At 33.7% G+C, this 24,444-nt stretch overlaps 3 protein-coding genes across 22 annotated transcripts in view; 1 reads left to right on the top strand and 2 right to left on the bottom strand.

Annotated features, from left to right (window-relative positions):
• Positions 1–10,029, top strand: part of LOC132700025 (dual 3',5'-cyclic-AMP and -GMP phosphodiesterase 11) — a 227,588-nt gene extending 217,559 nt beyond the window's left edge. For 16 of the 17 annotated variants that reach the window (XM_060667082.1, XM_060667086.1, XM_060667078.1 and 13 more), the window contains 10 exons: positions 6,541–6,638; positions 6,695–6,758; positions 6,812–7,003; positions 7,057–7,200; positions 7,255–7,341; positions 8,470–8,747; positions 8,803–8,991; positions 9,037–9,259; positions 9,325–9,408; positions 9,817–10,029. In XM_060667082.1, coding sequence (XP_060523065.1) covers positions 6,541–6,638; positions 6,695–6,758; positions 6,812–7,003; positions 7,057–7,200; positions 7,255–7,341; positions 8,470–8,747; positions 8,803–8,991; positions 9,037–9,259; positions 9,325–9,408; positions 9,817–10,029 — 1,572 coding nt within the window. The remainder of the gene's footprint in view (positions 1–6,540; positions 6,639–6,694; positions 6,759–6,811; positions 7,004–7,056; positions 7,201–7,254; positions 7,342–8,469; positions 8,748–8,802; positions 8,992–9,036; positions 9,260–9,324; positions 9,409–9,816) is intronic. The other variant, XM_060667079.1, reaches the window with a different exon arrangement.
• Positions 10,030–13,147: 3,118 nt separating this feature from the next.
• Positions 13,148–14,573, bottom strand: LOC132700027 (protein N-terminal asparagine amidohydrolase-like). The gene is made up of 4 exons (XM_060667096.1): positions 14,003–14,573; positions 13,642–13,950; positions 13,391–13,586; positions 13,148–13,335 (listed from the first exon to the last, which is right to left on the bottom strand). The coding sequence occupies exons 1-4, from the start codon at positions 14,253–14,255 to the stop codon at positions 13,161–13,163; spliced, it is 933 nt and encodes a 310-aa protein (XP_060523079.1). The 5' UTR covers positions 14,256–14,573; the 3' UTR covers positions 13,148–13,160.
• Positions 14,574–16,735: 2,162 nt separating this feature from the next.
• LOC132700028 (probable G-protein coupled receptor CG31760) overlaps positions 16,736–24,444 on the bottom strand; it is a 156,249-nt gene continuing 148,540 nt past the window's right edge. For all 4 annotated transcript variants that reach the window (XM_060667098.1, XM_060667097.1, XM_060667099.1 and 1 more), the window contains 4 exons: positions 24,131–24,269; positions 22,423–22,528; positions 19,622–19,765; positions 16,736–19,574 (listed from right to left, as the gene is read on the bottom strand). In XM_060667098.1, the coding sequence (XP_060523081.1) occupies positions 19,395–19,574; positions 19,622–19,765; positions 22,423–22,528; positions 24,131–24,269 (569 nt within the window). In that variant the 3' untranslated portion in view covers positions 16,736–19,394. The remainder of the gene's footprint in view (positions 19,575–19,621; positions 19,766–22,422; positions 22,529–24,130; positions 24,270–24,444) is intronic.

Here is a 24,444-nt window from a genome sequence, read left to right on the forward strand (position 1 = left end):
GTTATTTTTATGCTTTTTTGTCATTATTTATATCGATTGTTTTTTTATTGTTTTTTTCGCTACCCCCGTTAGCACAACTTTTGCCTACCATTATTAAGAATTGTATTATTCGTTTGTTTCATTATGTCGCTTCGTTCATTTACCTTAACTGTAAAGTATTGTTTTGAGGAACTATGTGGTAGACTCTAATTTTGTAAGTATTTCTCACGATTGTTTTAATTGTCTGTTATATAGTTTGACCTGTTGTTTTCATTAAATTTTAGTTCATTCCTGAAGAAGTCAACAAATAAATTGACGAAATATTGAGTGTTACAGAAAAAGGAGCTTTCTATTTTATTTGTTTTTTTTTTTTAACGACGGACCGCTACCCGATATCCTTTGAATTCAAGTAAGTTTAGTACGGTCGATATAAGAAGAAATTCCATTCACCTAAGATTTTGTTAGGAAATGAGGCAAAATGATCCAACAAAGCTATTTCAAGATTTTCATTGTTAGTAGGTTTATCCAGGTCCTTTTTTTATGATTTGCATTTTAATTATTTACTTATTGTATAGAAATGTCTTTGAAAAAAGTTTACAAAAACAATTAACCTTATAGCTATATGAAAAATATCTAGAATTTTGAGGGCTATTGAAAAAGTACCACAACAAGCAACTAATATTCAATTTTAGTATAATACTACATTTTCAAATTTTTATTAGTGTTTCCATAGCAGATCGACTAAATTACGGACGACACACCCCACGTTTAACCCAGGCTCCGCGTGCTTTATACTTAATTAAAAAAAGTGCGGAAAAAGTGAAAGCAAGTTTAAATCTCGTCCATAAATTTTAACTACAACGAAAGCGGAAAAAATTAGATAAGCCGGGCGGAGTGAAATCGTGAAAAATAGTATTGCCTTTTTTGGTCCCCCTCTCGAGCCGTTTCGGCGTCTCAAATCGGCCGTTTAAAACTAACGAAGGAAAATGTTTTCATTCCGGTTTATAATCAAATTCAAGCCCGTTTCAGAAATATTCGTTAATTTTTTTCGAAGGGTGTTGTGGCAAAAATAAAAAATTTTACTTTTGGGATGTTAAAGCATTTTTTTGAAAGGAACCCCCTGTAGATTACAACATGGTTAGATTAGATTACATTTCAGATTCCAAAATAGGTGTGCGTTTTTTAAATAATTAGAATTTTGTCAAATTATAACCGAAGTTGAATTTACTAAATAAATACATAAGAAGTATTTTTTATATCTCAGTTATACAGGATTTCCCATCAATCTAATAACAAATTTAAGTGGCTATAACTTGATTAGTTTAAATGGAGTGCCATATTTTTTTTACTTACAAATGGATATTCTTTTTATTTACCTATTAAATTGTTATTAAAGCAAGAGCAAATTTGTGGTATGTTTAAAATCCATGGGGTGCAACAACTAGGTAGGTGCTATAAGCAATAACATGGATAATTATAATTATATTTTTAAGAAGAGTAGTTTATTATCCAGGCTATAAAGTAAAAATGAATTCAAACGTACATTTATAATAAATTTTACATTTTATATATTCATTTCTTACAGTTGGTTAGATACGTGTTGTAAACAATAATTTTTATGTATCCCCATAAAAAGGCTAGTGGTGTTAAGTCTGGGGATCTGTTTTCAAAATTGGCATTTCAAATTTTCCGAAAACATCGTTGTTCTAATGTTTAGCTGGACTTTTTTAATAATGCAGGAAGTTTACATTACAAAAAAAAACAGGTATGGCGAAATGAAACAAAACTGACGACCTTAATAAAAATAAGTTTTTTTTGGGATATAAAAAATGGTATATTGTTACACTGTAAATTTCGCTGTTTTTGAGAAGTTATCTTAACATTTACGTATGAAAAATATTATTGAAACACAAACCTTTTGAAAATCTTGTATTTATAATTTTTGCTATTCAAAATACAAATATTTTAAGAGATGTCTGCGAGCATTTTTGAATTGTTATGTAATTGACGGCTGTGGATGAGAGTATAGAGAGTTTTGAGGGTTGCCCGAGTCCGTTTTCCACATTAAAAAATGACAGGTGTCGGTCATGATTAAAAGTTTGTTTGGTTCAGACTTTAGAACAGGTAAGATTTATTTCACATTTATAATTACTAACCAATATAAATGAACGAACGATCTACCTACGTCAGCCTATTGTCAAGCCGAAAGCGAAATGCACATCTGCGTGTTATTGGAACGTCACTGTAAATTTTCCGTTGACGATTAAACACCTGCGTTAACGCGTTATTAATATGTTGCTCGTTTGATAACCCAGATATAAAAGTTCGCCCCAAGCTGCGGTTGCATTTTTAACGAAACATCCCTGAGCTTTGTAAATTATACGGAACGCAGTAACAGCGGAAAATATATGACGTATATAGGACATCAAAAGTTGGCGAAACGATAACGTTGACGTTAAAAGGTATTGTGTTAAAGGTGCATTGTTACCGTAGCTATTGTTCTCTACAAACTCTGCGTGCCACGTATCCCGTTTTTATAATAAGACCTATCTATTCCAATGATATATACTAATGCTGGTAAGGATATGCTCGCACCTAGTAATTTCCAAACAAGGATGTTATTGAAATGTTATTTTAATTCTCGAATATAAGCTAATAATTAATAATGATCGTTCAAAATGAAGCCTGGGAAAATTGTCTGCTACAACACAATAATATTAACAACAACCCTATATGTTCCATTTTTTGAGGTTGTAGATTAATTCGTCGCAGTCATTCGGTAGAGGAGCGTGCTGCAGTAGTTCCGCTGCTTTAGTTTGTTCGTATTAGAGACAAAACATAGGGCAGCATTAACATACATTGTTAAATATTGATATTACCATAATTAAATAAATTTTTGTGTGAAAGTCTTTCTCTCTCTAATTCGCATTATCAAATTTTCATCGCATCACCACACTCCGGATAAACGCAAGCACCCTCGACGCGCGGCATTTTCCGGGAAACTAAAAACTGTAATTCTCCCTCGGACCAACTAATGCCGCTAAAACCTCCAATCAATCTGGAAAATTTAGCGTTTTGGAAACCAAATACCTGTCTATCCGCTTGGCGATTAATTTTCTGGTGTACTAAGCTGTCGAAACCACCGTCGACGTCCATCGAATCCACTAATTAATAGTAGTTATCAATATGGTATTTTGCTTTGCTCACAGGGAGATTCATGTTGATTACGCTGGTTTAAAATACGTTTCCTTGGTTTTTTAGTCCAGTTTAAGCGACAAATTTTCTGTTTTCTATTTATTATTATTTTATTTTATTTATATATTATATTATATTTTTTGTATATCTTGCTCGACAGAACAAATGCTCCAACTAAATTGAGTGAATTCGTACTCCGCAGACGATAGTAATGAATAACTTGTGGCTATCTTTCATGAACTTGGGAAAAAAAAATTACGTTAAACCAGTCACAATGCCAAAATTAAAATTTGCACTTTTAATTTTTAAACGTTGATTGATTCACTGTTACCGAATTCAGTTATTTGTTTGCTCATTTATTACCTTCGACGACGTATGTTAAGTTCCGATTTAACATTTAGAATTTATTCCAATTTTTCGAAAATTAAAAATAAATTTTGGCGGGGTTCAAAAAGAACTATGCAAAAAAGTCATAGATTGCACGGAAGGCAAATTTTTATATTGTAACAGAGAATTTTTTTCTGCAAACAATGAAGTACGACTAGTAGAAATAGTAGAACATTATATCCCTATATTATTAATTGAATAATTTGTTGAAACTTGAACAGAAACAAAAACATTTTTTTAGTTGTACAGATGGTGAAAATAAGTTCCCCATATTGCTTTCCTACTTTAGCTATAGCTGCCTTCCTGAACAAGAAATCGTAAAGTGCATAAAATCACACATGGTGTTACGAACAAATAATTGGCTATATAATGCAACTTTTATGTCGCTTTCTATGTGAACGCATTTTTTTTTAATATCCATTGCGTCAACTTTTTAAAATACGTATTTACTAAGCCATATGCATATGCATATTCCATTTATAAGCTGATAAAAATTGAGGTTAGAAAACCTTTCTTCGTCTCCAGTAGTAAAATTACTTTGTAAAGTAGTATAGTTTTTTTTTTCGAAAAAATTACGAATGATGTATGAATCTAATTCAAATGTTGAACCCAAAAAAAATGTTTCATATAATTTTAGGTGTACCTAATCTCGATATCCTTGTGCATTCTCAGAAGCCAACGCAATTAATTTACAGAAGTGGTTGACTACAGAGAATAACCGATAACGTAGGTTGCTAGCAGGGGATATTTCGCATTACGGTGCAGACCAAATTGATCAAACACCCACTTATCTACGTCAGTGAAAACCGCCCTTATTTTTTGTCGTTGTCGCTGCTTGTAGACATATTCAATGAAAGCACTTGAAATATCTAATCTGACAGTCATCCTTAAGGTGCTAATAAAATGAGGTTTTTCGTGCGAATGAAAAGTATAACCTCATTAAACAAAAAACGGTCTAACCCACCTCGGCATTTTTGTCAAATTGTTTTTTAAAAAATGGAAAACAACAAATTTTTACTTGCAGCTGAAAGCGGATTGAAGTACCAGAATACTGTGTTAGAGTACGTTTCGACTTTACTTTTAATCTCAATTTATTTAAATCTTTAAAAACTGCTTTACATTTCCACAATTTCGCATCGTAACTGGGATATACATTATGTTACAAAAATAAGGTGGGCCATTACGATCCCTTAAACGCTACACTACGCTCAGCCCTAACATATTGCTCTCTTAAAAGTACGAAAAATTGTAACTTTTTAATTCCCATCTTGTATTATAATTCGCAGAATCGTCATTTATCGAATTCAACATATCGTATTGACAGCTTCCGAATGATCGCACCTAATAATATTGAACACCAAAAATCTGTGACTATTCAGAATCAACGCAGGATACACAGTTTAAGGGCAATCTCACCCGGACGGGCTTAAAATAATCATATTTATCATTCGAACTCCTGACTTGGAGATCATCAGTGAGATAACTTGCTAAGATTGTGGGCATGTTATCAAATCGCCGTAGGGTTTCATTAAGTTATACTGATTGAACCTAGAAAAAAGTTTTGGTAACTTCCTTTTTCTCGATCTTAAAGTTATTGTGAAGTGATTTTTAAGAGTTAATTCCGTTTTCTAAAAAGCAAGGTTGGGGGGCGTCAAACGCGACAGTGAAGTTAAATAAATCACTCCCCGTAAAACTGAAAATTTATTCCATTCACAATAACAATTACACCTAGAGCAGAATACACACAACCATCATTTACTTCGAACGATTATCCCAGCAATACCTCGCCTTACTCTGGCTCTCACCGCCATCTCTCGAGTCTCTGTTTGTTTTTATGGATTGCACCGCCATCTCGCGATGAGTATCAATGTTTGAGTTGGCCCTCAAAAGGCTGATTCTGTAGTCATGCGCTCGCCCCTGATTTTTTTTTTGATGCGGTAACAGGTCCGGGCCAGCCCGTGCGGGTCACTCCTTACAATTCTGACGAAAATATTTCCTTTCCGACAAATTAATTCTTGACAACCTAGATTTCGTGTATGCGGTACTCTTTTCGCCTAAAATATATTCGACCTATTTTTTAAATAAATATGAAATTTAAACGATTAGCGAAAGAAAACGATATAGATTTCTTCATAAAATTAAATCTGAAAAATAAATTTATAATGACAGATAAGAATTTTCTGATACAGAATTTGAACATGGAACAAACTCAGTCAAATGAAGAATTCAGCAATGCCCATAAAAACAAAATCAAAATTGGTATTCGTAATTATAGCATAACTTCTATAAATAAGCACGGTTACGCCATATTAGAGGGTTCTTTGATTTATTAATTATTGTATGTTTTTTAGCAAGTTGTATATAGCTATTAGCTAAAATAGTGGTCCTGCTACGGTAAAAACTGATGTATTGAATATTTTCGTTTTGAGGGTAATGATTTTTCCGCGCATTCATCTACATTTTACCCACTGCACTTTGAATCATTTTGTTTCTAAGCAGAGATTTCCACATCTTTAACTCGTTTTCCCAGAACATTTAACAGGAACTACGCATATTTTGACAAAATACTGCCAGCGGCCATGTTGGCTCTTGAATGCCCCAAGGTCATCGATTAAAGACGAGATTTTAAAATCTGGCGCAAGTGCCTGATGATTTTTTTTATAAGTTTCTGGACTATTAGCTTATGTAGTGCCTATATCGTATAATTTAGGCCCGGATGGTGCATTACTCAAAACAAATAATTTCGAAAATTACTAAATGTGCTTATTAAATTATTCAGATGTAGAAGGCGCAAGTCTTCAGTGACAAAACTCTTGCACAAAACAAGGATGCTTCTAAATAGATCCAGGCACGTACTACTGCCAAAAAGTTCTCCAAAAAATTATGTTCGTTGCCTTTTTAATATTATGGTATTGGACGTTTGTCAGAAGCAACAAACTTCGGATAAAAACGTTCTAATTCTCATTTTTTCCGTTTCAGATTTTGCTGGTACATCAGGGTTCCAAAATTAGTTTTTCGCGTGTATTCGACTTCGAGGCAAACGACCTAAACGGAGAGGAGGGCGAATCGCGGACAAGGTACCCCTCAGTTTTCTATTTTTTGAATTTTACTGTACAATTGTTTCTTTTCGCAGTCCTTTCGAAAGCAGATTTCCCATTAACATAGGCATTACGGGGTACGTGGCTACCACCGGAGAGGTAAGCATTTTAGTTTCGCAAACTGGCCGAAGTATACTTTGTTCTAATTATAGACTGTGAACATAGCACAAACGGACGAAGATCCAAGATTCGATCCCAGCGTGGACGATGGTACAAATTTCAAGCACAAAACGATTCTCTGTATGCCAATTAAAAATTCCAAGGGTAGCATTATCGGAGTCATTCAGCTGATCAATAAATTCAATGATCTGCCTTTTACCAAAAATGACGAGAATTTCGTTGAAGTGAGTAGGACTTCGTGCGTTGCACTTCAAAATGTCACAACCATTTTCTTTAGGCTTTTGCGATATTCTGCGGTATGGGTATACACAACACGCACATGTACGAAAAGGCTATGGTCGCAATCGCGAAGCAAGATGTTACCTTGGAGGTTTTGTCTTATCACGCCACTGCCAATTTGGACGACGCACAAAAACTACGGGTAAGTTTCGGCTGCGTAAATGCGAAACCTCTGCAATAATTAATTTATGTTTAGAGTTTACGGGTACCATCTGCGGCCCACTTCAGGCTGCATGACTTCGCGTTCGACGACATCAACATGTGTGACGACGAAACGCTTACTGTAAGTGTCTCCAACGTGCCCTTTTTTGAAATCAATATTGCTAGGATTTTCCTTTCACTGTTATATACTATACTCTTTATAATTGTATCGTATATTAACGTTTTCATTTTTTTTCCTGAAGTTCTTGTCCCATAAAACTGAATGGAGTTGCTGTATACATGATCGCATATTTAGCCAGTGTAAATCAAAAGTGTCTGAGTTGTTTGTTCCTGTTATTTCAATCGTGTCCTCTATTGTTAATCTGACTGCATTCTCTTCTGTCGTTGTGTATTTCCAATCCTACCTTCCCATATTCTTCCTTTAACTTCCTGACCATGTAACTGAGGTCTTCTTCATCTTGGGGTATCCGCAAAACAAAGTGTGTTTGTTCTTCGCCGATTTTTCCGTCTATGCTCCGTTCCAATTTGTTCCTTAGTATTCTGTCGTACAACCTCCCCATAGTTGCTATGACAGTAGTTCATCGATAATTTTGAACAATGATGTTAGTTGAGCTTCCTTCCACTCGTCTGGTATTGTTTCTCCATTTATTATAATCCTTAGTAGCTTCTCTGTTTCATATTTTATGAGCTGCGGTACTATGCCTCCTGGTCCTCATGCTTTGTTGTTTTTCATGGTTTTTGTTGCCGTCCTTATGTCTTCCAATTCAATCGTTATATGGGGCTGTATATGTTGTCCCTCTTCTTCTTCTTCTGACTTTTTTTCTATAAATTCTTGCCTTCCTTCTGTGAGCAGCTTCTTGTAGTGTTGTTTCCATTTTTCATTTTCTATGTATGGTATACACATCGTTTCTTTTCTATTTGATCTTAGTGAATTTATTACTCTGCCTCGGAACTTTTTACTTCTCTGTTTTTTTCTTTGTATTTTCTTGGTCCTCTTTGTTGTTAGTAGTGAGTCATGTGTTGTATAGTTTGTTTCTTTTCTTTTCTTTTATTTCGTTTATCGTCTTATCACTATCTTTCTTTTCCTTCTTCTTCTAGATTTTCTATCGCTACTTTAGCATACATTCTTTGACGTGTCGGTATGTATCTTGTATGTTGTCTTCATATCTAAATTCTGTAAGCTTCTGATTCAGTAAAGGTTACATACGGTTAGGGTAGAGAAATCAAGCCTTCCGCATGTTTATTGCAGGCATGCATTAGGATGTTCCTCGATTTGGATCTAGTGGAAAGGTTCCACATGGATTACGAAGTTCTCTGCAGATGGTTGTTATCTGTCAAGAAGAACTATAGAAACGTTACTTACCATAATTGGAGGCACGCTTTCAACGTGGCCCAGATGATGTTTGCAATAATCACGGCCACCCAATGGTGGACCATATTTGGTGAGATTGAGTGCCTAGCGTTAATGATTGGTTGCCTCTGCCACGATTTGGACCACAGAGGAACCAACAATTCCTTTCAAATCAAGTATGTAGACAAACGAAAACCACGAACTCCGACACTATTACACGATTATTTTTAGAGCATCCTCGCCATTAGCACAACTGTATTCTACGTCGACAATGGAGCACCATCATTTCGACCAATGCATTATGATTCTAAATTCGCCGGGGAACAAATTACTGTCCAACATTTCACCAGAAGAGTATTCAAGGGTCATCAGGGTATTAGAGGAAGCAATTTTATCGACCGATTTAGCAGTATATTTTAGGTACCTTATTAACGCGCACATTAAAATCGTTTAAAACACTTGTAGTTTTTTCAGGAAAAGGGGCGCCTTCTTTAACATTGTCCGCGAAGGACCGTGTTGGGCGATAGAAGAACACAGGGAATTGCTTAGGGCAATGTTAATGACGGTCTGCGATCTGGCGGCAATTACCAAACCATGGGAGATTGAAAAGAGGGTGGCTGAACTGGTATCTTCAGAGTTTTTCGAACAAGGCGATATCGAAAGGGAAAAGTTGAATATCACACCAATTGTAAGCCCATATTTAACGTAAATCATTGAATCGCCACTAATTCAAGCATATTTATTCTATTGCAGGATATAATGAATAGAGAAAAAGAGGACCAGTTACCCCTAATGCAAGTGGGGTTCATTGATTCCATCTGTTATCCAATTTATGAGGTAAGGAAAGTTTTCAAGTTTTTTTTAAACTAAAATTTAAAGAAAGAGTTCATACGTACTAAAATTTTTTGAATATTTAAGGAAACGATTTTAAAAGTGTGATTCTGTGAAATTTTGCAAATTAAAGGAATTTGCAAAATTTATTTATGAGGAATACTAGAGCTCAATGGGAAAAGTGTATATAGACTATAACTTTGAGGCTCTTGATGTTGGATAAACCACCGATAGTAAAAAATACTGATATTAAATATTTGCAGGACTTCTCAAGTATTCGCCATGTAGCATTATATAAAAAAATACATTAATTGAATACTCAAATACAATTTAAAAACTAAGTTTTTGAGAAGCATTGTTACTCTTGTTACACTTTGAAGAAGAGTGATTATAATAAAAACGTATAAATTGTAGGCATTTGGAATGTTGTCCGATAAGTTAGAGCCGCTGGCGGAAGGTGTGCGTCAAAACAGGATAAAGTGGTTAGAACTCGCTGCAGCTAATCAATTGATTCCCGAAAATTCTGAAGAACGAGACGATAACGACAACGTGTCGAAACCTACGACGCCCGAATCAAAGAATGGTTCACCCCCTAACCTAAATAGTTGTTCGGCCATTTCGGACTAAAGGCCTACCGCATTGTAGACCTAATCTCTTAACGTTAATTTTATGTACATACAAAAACTATTTATTGAAATATTTTTAGATCAGTGACTTTATATGAACGACGAATTTTAGTCGAAATTTCGATAACAATAATTTTATCACTAACAGTGGTTTTTAATAAAATTATTGTTGCTGTTAGGAAATATTGAAACGTTATATCAAACATTTTAGCGATTTTTGGCATCAATGAATTGTACATTTGCAACTATCACAGCGGGTCATACGGGAACCAAGATTCTTCATATTGCCTTTCAAAACTACCGATTTTATTTGACTATTGTGGCTATGCCAAAAGTCAAGTGCAGTGATTAGTTGGCAACTTTAAGTGTGAACCTATAATAATCTAAATCTAGTGTTAAAGTACGCTTATAGTTGATAATTGTACTAATGTTATTAAAATAAAGGTTGTATCCCATTGAGAAAACATTGATAGAATTTTATACTGAGCAGCGTTAAAGTTGCCAACAAATTGTTTATTATAAATCAGCTATTATTCTTTAAACAGATTATTTATTTATTTTTTAAAATCTCAATTTAATTTATTTAACTATTAGTAGATTTTCTTATGTGTTTAGCTCTCTTCTTTAAGGTTTGCAGAAAGGTAGGAACAACAACTACAGCTTTTTGGCGACATTTTGAGAGCGCTTGTGCAGCACTGGCCAGTTAAAAAAAATCAGCGGTTCTTACAGTTTCGCAAACCCTGTCGTGTGTAACTATTATTTAAATCACCGGATAAATATGTTGCGACGATTTTGTGATATTTCAACAATTCTGTCAGGCTCCTCCTCGACAGATAACCGTATTTCAGTATGGTATTAATACTATTTGAACCAAAGTGTATTTTTCTTTTAGGTTGTAGTGTATATTTAGTTGCACTATTTTAGTTGGGTGCTTAGTATGTTATGACGTGAGTTGTGTAAGTGCGAATCTATGCTTATATTATTTAAAAATAGTGTTCTACCTTGTTCTAAGCGTCCTATATTTTTTGTAAAGTTTTAATCAATGTACATAATATATTATAAAGAGTTGTAAAAATGACCACAATAATTATTACTAATATATAATTATATTATCAATTTGGGCAAGCGTCTTATTACCCACCAGTAACAAAAATACCAGCCTCATACAAATATATTTATATAGCACATTTAAATGTATCTTGTATATAATCTATAACAACCGTATCAACAAAACAAAGCCCTAATATTGAAGTAGCGAAATTTTCAGATTTGCCAACAAGCTTAAACTACCAGACAGGCATCCAGCTACATATTTCACAACAGTTAACTAGTTAGCTGTGAACAACCAATTTCGAAGCATATAAAATCGAGGTTTTAAAATTTTGAAGCTGAGTAATATGGACCTAAAATTTGCTTTATAATGCGGCTTTTTAAAACTATGGCTGTCATCTACGGATTCTTGAAATGTGGAATCTGTTACCCATTATATAATACCCATTGCTTAGATTTATAGCTATATTAACTCAACTCAAATTTGGTACATTAAAAAGGACGAATTAATCGAAACCTATAAAAATATACAAATGTCAAATAACACTGGTATATGGATATATCTCTGTTTTAAAGTACTCACTAGTATTGAGAACAAATTAATAAATGATATTTCTCATACCTAATAACATGATTTAGGATATAAAGGCACTGGTTTCTCACTACTTTGTCTCTCAAAGTGGAGTTGTGAAAGCAAGAGAAAAGAAACATTCAGAACTCTACATTTATTCGTTTGGGGGCACCAAACAACAACTTAAACCTCTCAATGTAGTACATGTACCCACCTCTACTACTCTCTTTCTTCAAAAAATAACTTTTTATTGAATTGCTGTGGAAGAGGACAAGGTTGCTTCGTTTCTCTTGTATAGTTTAGGTAACATTTATTCGAAAATGGTTGTTCCCAGGGCAGAAATATTCTATGGCCTAAGATATCACACTGATTTGTGCGAACAACATTCCACAGCCAAATACATTTGCAGTCACTTTTTTGAAAAAGTATCCAGAAGGATAAGGATAATGATAATGTAATTATGTCGCTTGCAAATAAAATGTGCTTGACCTAAAAATAGTTATCAAAAAATAAAATGTGTCCAAATTTGACCTTCTTGAAATAAATTTGAGAATAGATTTAGTTAGTTATTGTTCCTTTTTTTATTAAAACACATCATGCTTTAATTTATGTAAACTAATTTATGACATCCTATAGAATCGATTTGTTATTCATGTTCAATGGTTTAAAAGGACTGAAACTGTAGGTTTTTTAACTTTAACTATGTTTACACCAAGGAACAAAGCAAGATTATTCTAAATACATTTTTGCACCGCTTATTTTCAAATATAAAAAATCCATATTTAATGCAAGTTGTCAACTGTGTATGTGATTTGTCTTGAACCAACTGAAAAATTGAGCTAATATAAATGACAGAAATTTTCACAGAATATTAGAGACATATATCCATTTTTTAACGGGCAAATAGTGGAAAACCTTTTAATATCTAAAACGTTGAAACTATGATAAAACTTCAAGATGAGGTACATATTATAGAAATTAATATATTTCAAGTATTGAGAATTTTATTAAAAAAGTTGGACTGGGTCAAAGGATATTTGCCACAAGAAAAAACGAATTATAAACTATTAACACCACTTATTACTAACTGTTAATAATAATTGTAAGTTGTGACCAATGTTAAACGTAAGGACAAATTTGGACACTCTTTAGTGTTAAAAAGGTATTTAAATCATTAAAATTGGAAAAGCTAGCAAGCAAAAAAATAATAGGATCACCTTAAATTGAGGTTACCTTAAAAAATCTGTCTCCTCCCCTGAGGAAATGCAAAAAAGTTATTTCAGAAAAATACAATTTTCCACTAACATAAAAACATCATTTAAATTTGTACATCTCTGACAATTATCCAAAATTGAAAAGGATGAAAAATTCAATGATTACCTAAAATCTGTGAAATGCCTATATTCCCTAAATATTTCGAATTAATGAGTAAAAAATATACCTAAAACACAAAAGATCCATACAAGATAATAAAAATATATATTTGGACATATCCTCATTTAAACTAACCTCTAAAAAATGGCGGGCGTCCAGAACCCTGTTTGTTCATCCCTCCGAAAATAATGTGGTCTGTTATTTCTAAATACCGTAACAGCAGGAAATGGGTGCTCCCGAATGTACTTAAAAGTGCTCCTCAATTCGTCAACAAAATGTGGTGGCTCAACATCAGGTGATGAGGATAGATGTCTGAAATAACATGCATAAAAAACAAACTAACAATAGCAGAAAAATATGTAACTACCTTAGAATAAACTCATCAGATTGCTCAAGCCACAAATCCACACCCCTAAGCGGTTTATAGTTAAAAGGTCCTATCTTAAGGAGTCCCATATTGCAGTCATATATGTCAAGCACCTCAGAATCCCCTGTTAAAGTACGAGCGTTTCTTAAATGGGAATCAGGTCCACGATCTGGGAAAGTTGAAGGAAATATTTCACCTGTCAATAAAAGATTTCTCAATAACATTTTCTTAAAAAAGAAAACAAAGCCTACCAGTTTCAACATTCACACCAACTCCATATATTAATGGCCAAGCGATACCACCCCTCACAGTAGTGTTTAAAGGACCCACACATGCTAGTATAAGGTCAACTTCGAGAGGGTGCTTATGAAATGAAGTCATTAGGCCAAAAAATAACTCTTCTGATTTATTGTTTGGGTCACTATAACTCCCAACAATCTGCAACTCATATCTACCTTCTGGATATCCTAGAGCCAATTCTTGCACTCTCTGAATCATGGCACACACAGCTTCTTCTGTTCCTGATCCATCTAAATGAGCAAGAGCGACAGCACCTGATCCTACACAAAAATTCAAAAGATGCTCTTGATGTTTTTGATATACTTCATTTACCAGTATGTCTGAATACAACAATGGCACATGTTGTTGCTGTATCAGAACCCAATATGCTGACATTCTTGTCCTGCGGAACAGTCGCAGCAAATTCTCTTTGTCGAACATAGAGCAATCCTGCAGGACCTATGACTTTATTTGGAATAGAAAGTAACTGACCCGCTGTTTCTCTATAAACCGGGTGACTATTATACAAGCTTTGCATATCTTGAGGACATTTAGCTTGCAAAACCCCATTTAGAACGAGCACCATGTTCTTTAAGTTAACATCAAAGCCTGAGGCACAAATAGGTGAGTAAATCCGCTTAAATTACCGTCAATTGGCTAAGGTGTCGCTCAATTAAAGCTCATTAAGTTTCAAAATGCGACAGCGCTTAATTTGCTAACCAATTTGTATTTTATAAAAGTTATCGGTTTTAACAAAGAAACAGTTAAAAAACGGGTTTTGCACATGGCAATCTAATAGTGAAACGAACTAGCACACTGTTTTTTGTCCATTCGGTAAACAACACAGTTTCTAAACACTTGTTGATAAGTTAAATGTTGTGATAACCACCACAGATAAGAATTATTTTTCATAACCACAGACAAAAAAAAACGAAATTCAAGTAGCGCCCCCTCTTGACGGAAGTATTAGTAGCGTTCAAAATGCAGATAAGAAATAAAAGGAAATGAATAGAAACCTATGCCTCTGTAACAAAAAGAGTAAAATAATTAATGGGTAGGTATAAAACCGTTCTCTGTGTTTTACTTGATGCTTTAACGATTAAATTAAAGAAATATAATGTATATAATGTGTTGCCGATCCAAGAAGGACCCTTACTTCTGGCAACTTGGTAAATTGTTTTGCATGACACCACTTTAAACTTATAATAAATTATTTTTTCGTTAGACGCAATGCTGTTTTGTAGTAATCAAAAATATCTATATACACAACACTGTTAATATTTATGTAGGTTTAATTTAAATGGTGGGTTGTTTTTAATAGATTGAAGACAATAAAGTAATTCACGATATTGGACATTTGGGCACTTTTATTTGAACAAGAACGAAATGTCGTCAGCTTAGCATACGCAAGCAAGGTATATTTTTATGACAGGTAAATACAGAGAATACATGGAAAAACTTATAGGATTAAAACACTCTCTAGCGGCTTCTAGAAAAGTACAAAATGAACAATTTGTTTCTACCGCAAAGTTAGATGGCCCCACAAATGCGAATTTGTTATTCAAACGAGCCTGATATCTATCAGTTTTGGCGGCAATATTTTTGTTGTGTATAACATCATTGCCTTGTACGGTGTTACGTATCTGGTCTGAGGTAATAGCGCAACTATCATTTTGGGAACTAGGTTAAGATACAAAGGGAATGGACGGGATGCATGTGTTGGTCAAGAAATCCGCAATGTCCATGTTTCTAAAATCCATGTTCAACAAATGAACTCTTAAAAACAACCTACGTGTTTTGTGATTACCGAACATTACAGTGGCGACGAGCATAGGATAGGAAGCCACGTGGCCAAGGCTAAAGAAAAACCGATGGTTTAAATAAACACATTTATTCAACGTGGCTCACTATATTTATATAGGTACCAGAATTTTCCTTAACAGAAAATGATCAACAGTTAAGTAACATGTAACAGATGTTTGCAACATTTAAACCAAATAGCATTCATTTGTTGTACAGATAAGAATATTCCTTATTAGTACATATTTGTATTAAACTGGATACTTTGCGAAGTTAGATTCTTCTCAAAGCCTTCTTTGCACTTGATTTGACATTACTCTCATTTATTATAATTTATTTATGATGAAAATCCCATTTGTGATGTATGAAAAAAATACCTGTACATTGCGTTTAGGAACAACTGAAGGTCACAAAAAATATATTACTTTAGGTCCAATATAGAAAACCCAACACGTTAATGTAACATGCTCATCCGTTTCGTTTGCCTATATTTATGCATGACAGTTCTCGTTAATGTTAACCATTAATGCAGCCTAAACATTAAGACATACATCTAATTAATGCTAGTTAGGACACTATATCTGAAATCGCAATTATTAAATTCTTGTAAATCAAATGTTACAGAAGGATGAGTCTGTAATACTTGATTTGGAGGGCTCAATGTCAACAATTTCCCATTTCAGACAAATATCATGTAAAACGTACACAAGACTATCTGTGTTAACATTAAAATTCGACTAATATATAACTTACCTAGTTTCTAGCGTAACATCTAGGCATATATGTGTATATAGACTTGTTATCTGCGTCACGTGCAGTGAATATTTGAGTATCTGCACACATTTATAAGCTTCCATTACTTAACCATGTTTTACTCTCGGTTACATGGCCCACTAATATACAAGGCGTCCTACCGAAAATTCAACGGTAAAACTGTAAGAACTTTCAAAAATATGAAAATTTGGGATTATACTTAACAATCCGCGGGGGGTGAGGGCATCCGAATAAAATATTTTATAATTGAAAGAACAATGGCTTGTTCCTTATTTTGTACCGAACACTCTATATACAATTACATTTCTCAATTTCTCGACATATTTCATATCGAAAATTGTTGTAACTGCCGCCATCTTGAAAACATTTTAGCCGAATGGCCACCATTAAGGTTAGTATAATACTAAATGTTTGTAAACGGACAAAGTCTCCAGTAGAGAAATCTTTTATACTCTTGTTGTCAAATTTGTTCTTTATTTTTTGCGATGAAACTTTTAAACGTCCAGATAGAGTTCGCACAACTATATACCGTTTTTACAACCTTTTATGGTTTTGACTTCGGAATGTGTTTAGGACCCGCCTGTTGTTCCACAAGCCAGGGCCGTATTTAAGACGTTAACCGACAAGAACTGTGCCGCGCGGAATGTTGTATTTTATGAGTCGGGAAATTTTCTTTGATTAAACTGTTATATTAATTCTTGTTAGTGTGCTTTTTATAAATTTTCTTAAAACAGTCCCCAGTAGCTCGATTTCAATTTGATTTTGCCCATTAGATACGTTGATATTAAAAACACATTAGAAAGTGTAAACTGATTTCCAACTTAAGAAATTACCAAAATATTTTCCTGGGAATGCAATACAAAATCTTATGTACATTTATAATGCATATGTTCCCAGTTTACTATTGGTTGATTTGTGGGGTTGGTGAAATCGGAGTAAGCTGTCAGTTTTATGAAAAATATTTTCTTCTCCGTTGAAACTATTCAGTCTTGTATTTGTAATTACTCACTTAATGTTATTCACTTGGTTTTCAAAGCTGAGTGTGCTATTTTCATTGAGGTACCGTATACATTTTATTACAATTTATTTCTTATCAAATACTAATATTATTCAATTTTGTTGAATGGATTTTTCACTGAATGGACTAATAATAATCGAAGAATCTCACCGATGATCTATTTCTTGAGGGTTACAAAGAGGTTAGCTTGCGGTTAGACCTTCATAAAAATTTACCAAAGTTAAATACCGCATTATATCGTAAAAACGGTATATCGTTGGGAACAGTATACTCCAGATAATCCACAATTATTTAGTCACTATCTCGTCCGATTTATTCTATTCCCGTATTTTTTTACATAATGTTAAAATCTACACGTTTTTGAGGTTATAATTACTCTATGTCTAGGATCAATTTTTCACATTCAATTTGACTCTAACTACTCGCCTGCTTTGGGCAGTCTATAAAAAAACCCCCAAAATATTGGATACTTAAACCACTTAAACTACGTTTAAAAACCAAGAATTCGAATAGATATTATTGGTAACTTTGAAAAAAACTTTATAGATTTTGAAATACCTATCGCAAATGGCAATTTCATCTTTGGATGCATAATCGAACTACAAAGGGTTTCTAAAAACGCATTTTTTTAAAAATAATTCTTCATTTCTGTTCGTGGCCCCGTAAAACCATCACAAACGGGACACACTCTACAATGCATGGCAAATCTTCCTGAAAAAAAAGGTAGATGATTTTAATCACATACCTACGCTTTAAAATCAAAATAAAAGTTCTTTATAATTGAACGAGAATTCACTTTATCGGCCGTTAGTTTATTGAGACCGTCTCCGTTTCAAGGCACAGAACGTCACGTCTAATTATGTATCACCCTGTATATCTGAAAACATAATTTAAGTAAGATATAAGATGGCATCCACATAAATCAATCTACAAGGTCCTAGGCAAATTTATCTGTCAACGCGGCACCCAAGCACCAGTTTAATACAAATTTATTTATGTAACCAGTGGCAGACACGTGGTGGCTCATTATTCAAATTGACAAGCTGTTGAAAGCGGTGAAATAAAATTCACCATTTTAGTCACCAGATGTTGAAACAAATAATGCGTTCGTTGTTAACTTCGTTTAAACAATTTTTTTATTCAAAATTCAACACACGCTCCGCCACTGATTTCACTATTACGTGGTAAAAAGCGGCGTACATCTTTGCGTTTGAAATTAACGGAGCCGAAAACAACATCAAGAACACTTTCTTACGTGTAGATAATTTAATGACAAACAAATCATAGAGCGAAGTTAAGTGAGTATGAGTAGGTTACTTTTTACTAGCTGGATAGGTATGAAGTTATAACAATAACAGTAGAATTACACCGTCTAAAATATTCTCATCTCCATTTAATCTAGTTGAGGTAACATTCCCACTTATTGTATTGTCATTTTGATATTTTAATTCTATTCCGGGAATAGGTACTTCTGCGCAATCGTCATTCATTTGTTGCAAAAATATTGAGCTAGTAAATAAAAAACGAATATTGCAGTAGCAGTTAACAGCCTTCGCTTATAAGTCAGGCGATCGAAAAATATGCAATCTCAGTATAAAAAATGGGGATCTGGAGTAACTACGGGTTACACTTAAATAAAATATATATTTTTTTAATTATTAAAAAAATAAATAAAGTTAATGTCGGAAAAATTGGTTCAAGGAGAAAGTGAATAAAGTTATGCACACAAAATTTTGATATTCTTGTAAGACTTGCCAAATACAAATTGAAAGCTTTTATACAGCATTTCAACCATTCAATTCATTCGTAACATTAAATTCGCTAACAACATATATCTAATTGACTTACGACCGACAGCCAAGTTTTAATCGGAACAGGAAGAAACAGAAACAACTGAAAAAAGGAACGCCTATGTATCACATTTAATAATTAAAATTGCAAACAAGCAGCTTCAACTTAGAAAAATACAATTTAAAACTACAACCCTCAAGTTATATAGTTATGACATCATATACGTCGCTGACATGGAACCTAACTCCAAAAACAAACCTAAACCACAACGACAGAGTCACCTGTCTGCCTCAGTACAAACTCTAGCCTGAGCCACTCCTTGCAGCTCCGTCTCCTATTATGTCATAGTTCCTCCGGCGGTTTGTTCAAGATTCCCTGTTTCGTCAGCGGACTGTGCACCACCATCGGTGCGTTCAATGCGCTAAAATATCCGCCAGCCTTGGGTTTTATGTGTCGATTGTTCATTTCCATGTGGACGATTTTCATGAACTCGATTTGAGCCGCCAGTTTTTGTATTTCTTCCTGAAATGATTTGTCTGAGAAATGAGTTGGAAATTAATCAAATGTACCTTTAATTCTTCGTTCTCTTGGTACAAATCTGGCGCTTCTTCCGGAACGAGGCCTATGCCGTTTAAGGAAAATGACGCGGTCACACCACGTGATCTTGCTCTGTTGTCCCATTGATCACCTTGGCCTCTCAAAACTCTTATTACCTAGACAAGGATACAAAGTTCTGTCGAAATTCCGAAATGCAAAAATCTAATTAAAATAAAAATACAAATGATAAAAGTCGAAAATATATAATAAATATTAATTTGCTAAATAAAGTGTGCTACTCTAATTAATTTAAAATATAAAATATTACCCAAATAAATCGTTCAGGAACATATTTTATACAAAAATATTAAATCACAAAACAACGCAACATATTTATTAGAAAATGTAATTGATTATTATTATATAATATTTAAAGATTCTGATGTATCCCCAAATGTTTTCCATTGTTGCAAAAGCTACCCGATAGGGCAATAAATTTATTTAGTTACTTTCGTCACATGACCTATTAAATGTTCCAGTCCATCAAAACGAAGATCTATTTTTTAAATAATTGATAATCCTTAAATTTTCCTGCGTTCAGCCCGTCGTAGCATAAAATTTGAAATTATTATAGTCATATTTTGACCGCAACAGTCGACTCTTTATATGTACTAATAATAATATATAAATTCACTACAAATAATAATGGTTATAATACAAATGTTAGCACCCCAAACTGGCTATTCAGGCAGTAACGCTAATCTAAAATGATAGCTAATCAAAACCAGCGATATAGAGAATACAATCTTGTCCGAAAAAACAACAAAAGAAGAACTAAACAAAACTAAAGTTTAAGTAGGGAAAACCCGTTATAAGCATCATGAACAGTATGTAAGGATAGTAATTACAATAATTATTAGAATTACGTAGAAATGGGCATTTTGTGACGGGAGCGTTTTAAAACTAAAGGCCGTATGTTATTCAATAAGTGATGGAATGTATATGGAGTTAGGATGAGATATATGAAAATGACCTCAAAAAGTCAATTGGAGGTATATTGTTTTTACGGCCCTTGCACCTTGTTTAATTTTGTTTTATAATCAGCCGAATCACAATTTTGCAACTTAACTCAATGACTGAAAAAGTACATTAGCTTCATCGTCAAACCGTTCAGAAATTTTACCTACAGCGATATGTTCAGTGTTCGGTAAATTGAAATCTATAGACATACGGTATTCATCAAGTAACATCATCACTGGCATTTGTTTAAGGTTATACTCCCCTAGTGTGGAGTAAGCACGTTGCGATAAAAATGTATTTTATAAAATACAACTATACAGCTGCTGCCTTTTAGTAAGAACACCGCCATTTAAAATAATTAATTTTATTGCAACATTATCGTTTCAGCAGTTACACTCACAGGCAACTGCAAAATAAATATGCCAATACGGCTGTCCCAAGGAAACATGCATTTGCTTAAACATTCAGGTATCCACAGAGCAATAATAATTACCAAATTTTAGAAATACAGTATCTGCGTGTTAGCTGGGTGTTAAACGAAGTATATGCAGCAACCAATCAGATATCATAGTTTTATAACAGCTAAGGCAAATGCTGTATTTTGACATTAGTTAGTATCGTTTGTTTTTTTTTTCATATGCAGGTAGCTAGGACAACTAAAGCATATAATATAATATAATGGAAGGATCCAGTGGCAATAGAATGGTGCAATTGCATTTGGCTAAGGCAAAGTAAGTACTATTCTTTTTATTTGGAAAAAGTGAGGTTATGCGCACGAAATATTCTAGAATTGCCTAATGATATTATTGAAATGAATATTTTTTTGACCTACATGAGATTAGAATTAGAATTTCTGTTCTAGTAATGATTAGCGAATTGGCAATTTTACTTCTTCTTGTTGCTATTTTTTACTGGAATAAGGGGTTTTAAAAATTAGGGCTTCTCGAGGCTGAGACTGAGAAAGTAGGTATTGGAAAGAGGTAATTTGTGTCGATCTTGGTTAATTCCAGATTATTATTGTTGTTGTCTTTACACAGATTTAAAATGCATGCGGAGTATAGTTTTTCGGCAGTTCTGATATTTCTGTATCTATCAAATTTAGTTTTTGTTCGTTTTTCCTTTAAAAGGACTTCATTTTATATTATTTTACTTTACCAAAAATATTATGTGTTTTCTTAGTTATTTGTTAGTGTACTTTTTTTGTTATCTACTATATTAGAAAGACGAAATAGAAGAACTAGACAAAAAATATGACAGCTTTAACTTATATAAGAAGATTAAATGACTGGACACCGGAGGAGTTCTCATTCACATATTCTTAAAGATAGCGAGGGAAATATAATTGGAGATACAAAAGAGACGGAATGGGCGAAATATATTCAACAGTTATACAGAGCGGACCTAACAGTTAATCAAAAGGATAAACGATATTAAAATGTTACGGGCCCTGATGAGATTCCAATTGAACTAATAAATTTTTTTGATGTCTTAGTCGACCTGTGCTTATGCATTTTTCCTAAAAAACTCGTTATTTTTTAACACTTTTGCTAAATTAGAGCCTTAATTCCCTGGTTAATCTAAATGAATACAAAAAAAACTTCGAATTGTAATGGTCATAACAAAGCGCAACTCTTATACTCATATTCTCAGAATATATTTTTTTTCATATACTGTCTTTTTCCTTGGGGCAACCGAATAGTAAAGTTATTTATGCAAATATAGTCTTAAAAACCCAACAGGCATATCTGGGTTAATCATATCCTTAATCATTACCCCACACCCGACACCAAGTTCGTCTGCAGTGCATACATACCTTTGGACCAAAAACTAGAGCGGTAGTCGTAGTCGTAGATAGTTGAGTCCTAATGAATCCGAGAAAATATTTTATGTCCGGACCAGCTCTCGGAAAAATAAACAAACTGCAAGGGAAAATAAATTTAATTCCTGAATCTTACCCGCCTTCAAGGATGTCGTCTTATTTGTTCTCGTTTGGCTTCGGTGTTCTTTTTAAGGGCAAAAGTAGCAAAGCAAATGCCAATTAGGCGCTCCAAGGAAAAAGAAAACACATACCGACTTGAAACGTGATACAAAATAAAGATTCAATCTGTAAAGGTAATAAACGTTTTACTTTGTATTGGTATTGCATTGGTAGTCATCGAAATTAATAACTTAAATTATTAAACATACCTTTCTCTACAAAGAAAATTATTTCTTTGTAAATATTAAGGATTTTAAAAATGTAATTGTATTTGAACAAATTTACAGATATACAGAAAATAATAAATATCTGAAAACGGGCGAAGCCTAACTATAGAATATTACATATGAAATATATCTAAAATATTCAGAGGAATTAAATTTCCACGTTTTTTCTAGTCATAGTTTTCACATAACGGATCACCAAATTTCTATCAATTATTGGTTGAACCGAATAACTATTACGGTGGGTTTATCTATATTATTTGTTCAAAATACTCACAAACTTAACAAAATATAACCTTCTTTCCCGCACTGCTCATGCTGCCATTGTGTACTTATATGGGTGTGCGCAAACGTGAACAAATTACATTTGGTCTGTTTAGAGGATTGGTTTGATAAACTTTAAGTATGCCATGACTTTACTGAAGTCTGAAATGCTCAGAAGGCTCTATCTGGTAAAAAAAAAGTTTAATGCAGCATACTTGTGAAACATATTAGAATTTTTAGTCATCCCAAACCCCTATTAACAGAATATGCGTAGGTGTTGGTTATTATGGAAAACACCACAAATTTAGCATATATCGGAAATATTGGGTACATAATTAAAAAATAACTTTCAAACCAAGTAGGAGTCACATAAAAATGGTCACAAAAGCGCATCAAGTAATGATGTCAAAGATTAATTTTAAAACTCCGAATCTTAAATGCAGTCCTACATGTACTTGCAATATTCCACTTTACCATCCAAATTATTTGTATGCACCTTCAATATTTCGGTTGGCAAGAAAAAGAGTAGATTGAGAACTACGAGCTTTGACAATAAAAAAAGTGCAATGTTTATAAAATGACATTTCAAAGGGACCGAATTTTAATAGTTCATCTTCAAAGTTCACGTTCAGTTCGATAAACCTTTCCCAGTAAAAATCAGCAAGTCAAAGGAATAGCTACATTGGATTTACAACACCTGTTCCGAAATAACCCAAAGAAGTGTGATGGGACCATTGTGTCAATATTTATAGACGACAAAGCAGATCGGAACAGCACCCTTTGTATTAACTGCGACCCTCTTTTGTAAAACTCCTTCGGCAGATTGAGTAAATTGCGGGGAAACGTGTTTCATTGTACGAGACAAGAGAGGAAATGGAATAAAACATCGGCCTGCCTCGTAACGAGAAACCAGATACTAATCCAAGCCATATTACTTTTATATATATCGCGAGAATGCACTCAACTGTCTCGCGGAAATTGGTCAGTTACGAGTAAAATTCGTTTTAGCCCAGAAAGAGGTCAGTGGCGTCGTCGACCCATAATTCTCTACTTACTGAAACGCGATCATCATGATATTGACGATTGCTATGTTGTAGATGGCGTAGCTAATCAATCGCGCTTCGTTGTACAGGGACTCCGCGTTTCTCACGTTGTAGCAAACGCGCACTCCCCATGCCAAAAAAAGGACTTCCCCTGAAAGGAATTTAAATCACGTATTAGTGGTGTTTCGCTAAGGACAAAAAACTCCTCGTTACCATTTGTCTGACTGAATACAAATTTTCTAAAGGAAAATCAACCTTATCAAAAATTCCTTTGAATCAAAAATTTTCAAACAAAATTTTAGTATAGTTTGTAGTGTAGGCAATAT

This window comes from Cylas formicarius, unplaced genomic scaffold (genome assembly GCF_029955315.1).
Source record: "Cylas formicarius isolate icCylForm1 unplaced genomic scaffold, icCylForm1.1 PGA_scaffold_3__17_contigs__length_32017465, whole genome shotgun sequence".
NCBI lineage: Eukaryota > Metazoa > Arthropoda > Insecta > Coleoptera > Brentidae > Cylas > Cylas formicarius.

Bases quoted from the DNA above. Each gene is read 5' to 3' on its own strand.
- LOC132700027 (XM_060667096.1), bottom strand. From the start codon at position 14,255: ATGGTGCTCGTTCTAAATGGGGTTTTGCAAGCTAAATGTCCTCAAGAT. The intron at 13,951-14,002 runs GTAAATGAAGTA...ATTTTTGTGTAG, and splicing joins TGTTGTATTCAGACATACTG to GATCAGGTGCTGTCGCTCTT. The intron at 13,587-13,641 runs GTAGGCTTTGTT...TTTTATTGACAG, and splicing joins TGGTGTGAATGTTGAAACTG to GTGAAATATTTCCTTCAACT.